This window comes from Cyprinodon variegatus, unplaced genomic scaffold (genome assembly GCF_000732505.1).
Source record: "Cyprinodon variegatus isolate N-32 unplaced genomic scaffold, C_variegatus-1.0 Scaffold953, whole genome shotgun sequence".
NCBI lineage: Eukaryota > Metazoa > Chordata > Actinopteri > Cyprinodontiformes > Cyprinodontidae > Cyprinodon > Cyprinodon variegatus.
In genome coordinates this window covers 155,277-159,017 of record NW_015151406.1, presented here as the reverse complement: position 1 = coordinate 159,017, position 3,741 = coordinate 155,277, and the positions used below count along the sequence as shown (strand labels likewise).

The following is a 3,741-nucleotide window of genomic DNA, read 5'->3' as shown; positions in this document are numbered from 1 at the left end:
TATCGGTTATCGGCTACATGAGTTTTAAAATATCGGCATATCGGCCAAAATCCCAATATCGTGCATCCCTAATTAGGACATATGGACGACCATGTAGAAAATTGTGGTTTTCACAAAAAAAAATCATAATTGAGCGTAATTAAGGACCGCAGTGTGAACGTAGCTTAAGATATTTGTTTTTTATTTAGCGCTGAACCCTCTGAGGTTGTTTTTATGTGTTACTTCACTCTAACTAATTCTACCACAATGGTGCCTCTTTCAGAGGTGTCAAGTTACAAAGTACAAATTCTACATTACCTTACTTAAGTAGAAATGTTTGCTATCTATACTTTACTGTAATAATTATTTTTTAGAGAAATTTTTACTTCTACTCCTTACATTTGTTGTGTAAAATGGTTTATTTTATTTATAAAAAAAGTTAAGGTTAGAACTGCAAATATACAGTCTTATTTATATATATATTACTTTTTTATGTATTTATTACTGTTTTCAAGGCTGCACTTCAAAAAAATTAAATTGTCAAGAGCTATTTTAAAGGAAATTTATTTTTGCATACACTCCTGCACACAAAATGACAAAATAAATAAGTCTAAGTCATTTTTTTCCAATTATCTCTACTTTCTATCCTTACATTTTATAACTGGACTCGTTAATTTGTTTTATTGAAACTCATTTTCATTCTGGCCTGTCGGTATTTTAAAAAAAAACAAAAAAAGAAAACATCAAAATATTTAGTTTCATCCATATGGAAGTAAATCTGTGTCGCTGGGATTTGAATTAAAAATGCCACTGAAATTTAAATGTTGTATGTTTGTACTTACTGTTTCAGTGTTAAAATATATTCAGAACACATTTTTGACCTAAAAAAAATTAATTGTCATTATTTCTACACAATAAAAACACATAAGAAAAAACAATTGAGTTAGAATTTTGAAAGGTTGAATCTTTTTATATGCAGATTTTTTTAACACTGAAAAATTTAACTAAAAAATAAGTATTGAAAATGTAATCACTTTGAAATAGTAATGTGAATTTTTAGCTTGAAGAGCAAATAAATGACATTTCAACTGTAGAAATAATGACAATGAACTTCTTTTTAGGTCAAAAATGTGTTCTGAATATATTTTAACACTGAAACAGTAAGTATAAACATACAACATTTAAATTTTAGTGGCATTTTTAATTCAAGTCCCAGCGACACAGATTTACTTCCATACATCCAGACAATTCATTTCTTTGTGGTTGGACTCGGTGCTGCCCCAACTTGTTGCTCACCACAGACCAAAATAAATAGTTTTTCAAGGTGATGCAAAGTTAAATTTGACACTGTTACCAAAAGCTTAGAAAATTAAGTCTAAGGAAGTTATCCTTTCCTCCTTTAATAGCCTAGCGCAGTAAAGCTTCTGGCCTTAACATTTTTTACTGCATTACTTTTACTTTTATACTTTAAGTAGATTTAAAAATGGTACTTTTACACTTTAACTGGAGTAAAACACTTAACTTGATCTTCCAACTTCTACAAAAGTGATTTTAAACAGTAGGACTTATACTTCTACTTGCGTAATAAACATTAATACCAAAAACTCTTTAAAACTGCTACTCTAGACCCTCTGTGCTGCTACTTTTATGGTGTGTCGTATATCTTGGTCCCGCTCTCAGTGCAGTGAGGACAGAGCAGGGTACTGAGCTGCAATCACAGTTGCTATTTTCAGCCCAATCTACAAAAACAATTTGAAACTCTATTTATAAACAGTGTCAGCTCTTATATTAACAGGTGGGTTTTTGTTAAATGCTGTTTGAAACAATGTGTGTAACCTCTGTGTGGAGTGCGGTTTAGAAACACTAAGCCGAGTTCAGAAATGGCAACGTTGCACCAATACCTGCTGACATTTTACTGGCCCTTTCTAAACACAGATTGTAGATTAAAACACAACTTATAAATGAAGTGGTTTATATGAAGTAAGAACTGCAGTGATTGTGTGGTTTGCAGCAGGGTCCATGACCCAGAACTGAGGGAGGAGCAACTACTGACATGGCTCCAAGCTGCTTCTCTGCTGGTGGAAAACCAAACTGCTTCTCGACTTTACAAAATACTTTAAAAATATATATCAACAAAATATTTGGATAAACAAAATGAAAAAGAATTGGAATACATTGTCACAGGATTGCGGAAAGTATTCTAAAATAGAAATTTAATTGTGTCTTGCACTGCAAAAATGTCTAAAAATGAGTAAAGAATTCTTAAAATAGATGTATTTACCTTTAATTTTAGTAGGTAAATAAGATAATCTGCCAATGGAAGAAACATTTTCACCCTTAAAATAAGATAATTCGATATTTTGCACTTGGAATAAGAAAGTGCATTAGTTTTTTTCTTATTTTAAATGTAAATTGGCAAAGTGTCTCACATACCTGCTCAATTCAAGACAAAAAAATGCACTGATTTCAAGAAAGTTACTTACATAGATTTACATTTTTTGCAGTGTGAACAGTGATGTTTCTTTTTTTTCAATCATGCTTTTGTTCGAGCTGCAGTGCCTCATCTCACATCTCTGTATGGATCCATTAGGAGGTAGCAGCTGGGATGGTTGTTGATCCAAACTCATAAAACCTTCTCAAAGGGGAGCCGAAGCCTCGCCAGAAAACAAAAACACATTCAGTTTCTACTCAAAGTCTGAAAGCACAGCGGCTTCCACCAGCAATGAGTGACACATGCGGCAGGAATGTGGGCTGATGGAGACAGGGGGCGCGTGCCGAGCTTCAACACAAATTTAGCCCTGCGTCTCAGCACTCCGACTCACTGAGCAGCCTCAAACCCAGAAGCCCAGACTGCGGTTAGGGTTGTGCAGCCTTTGGCTGGGAGCTCTAACCAACCACTCTGACTGCGTCTTCTCTTTTTCTCTGCTTAACCACAGACGGTTGTGGATGGCAGCTGGAGCTCGTGGGGACCGTGGCAGCAGTGCTCCAGGACATGCGGAGGTGGGGTGGAGTTCTCCTACAGAGAGTGTGCTGACCCTGTGCCTCAGAATGGAGGGAAATACTGTGAGGGACAGAGAGTTCGGTACCAGTCCTGCAACACAGACCCGTGTGACACCAGTGAAGGTAAAAATCAGGTAGATTTTAAATGAATCAGAGTAGAAAATGTTTTATTGTTTCTTTGGAAAGGAAAGAAGAACCTCTGTATAGATTCCAAAAAAGTTAAAAAACAATCTACTGCACTCTGTCTCCAGATTTGAAGACGTTTCTCTTCCATCCGGGAAGGTTTTTCAATTCAAAATGTCAGAAATAGCGTTTAGTTCAAGGCTTTATAGAATGAACCAAAGCAAAGCCTTGTTTTGGCTTAGAAACATGCAAATTAACCTGACGAGTGGGTCCACCCCTTTGGAACGGGTTTTTTTGTTTCTTCCTTAGCCTGTAATACCCAAAACCTGTCTACGTCTCTGAGAGGGGGGTCGTTAGAGGGAATTGTGGGCCTGGCTGAAGAGGCGAGGTGCTCAGGTCCCCTGTAATGGGGTTAGGGTTGTGATGATAGCGGTAAGGAATCGACTCATTCACTCAATTGTAGGTTTTTGAAAGCTGAAATCTGAGTCCACCTCTTCTGTTTAAGGTTGGCTTCCTTCACGCCCCTCTCAAACCACCTATCCTCTCTGTCCAAAATGTGAATATTTGCTGAACAGATGTTAAAGGAATAGTACACCCAAAACATGTTTAGCCTTCATTTTCTACTCACCCCCATGCTGA

General features: G+C 36.4%; 1 protein-coding gene across 1 annotated transcript in view; it reads left to right on the top strand.

Annotated features, from left to right (window-relative positions):
* Positions 1–3,741, top strand: part of adamts8 (ADAM metallopeptidase with thrombospondin type 1 motif 8) — a 41,243-nt gene that overhangs the window by 31,086 nt on the left and 6,416 nt on the right. Inside the window, exon 5 of the mRNA XM_015398697.1 lies at positions 2,910–3,102. Within this exon, the coding sequence (XP_015254183.1) occupies positions 2,910–3,102 (193 nt within the window). The remainder of the gene's footprint in view (positions 1–2,909; positions 3,103–3,741) is intronic.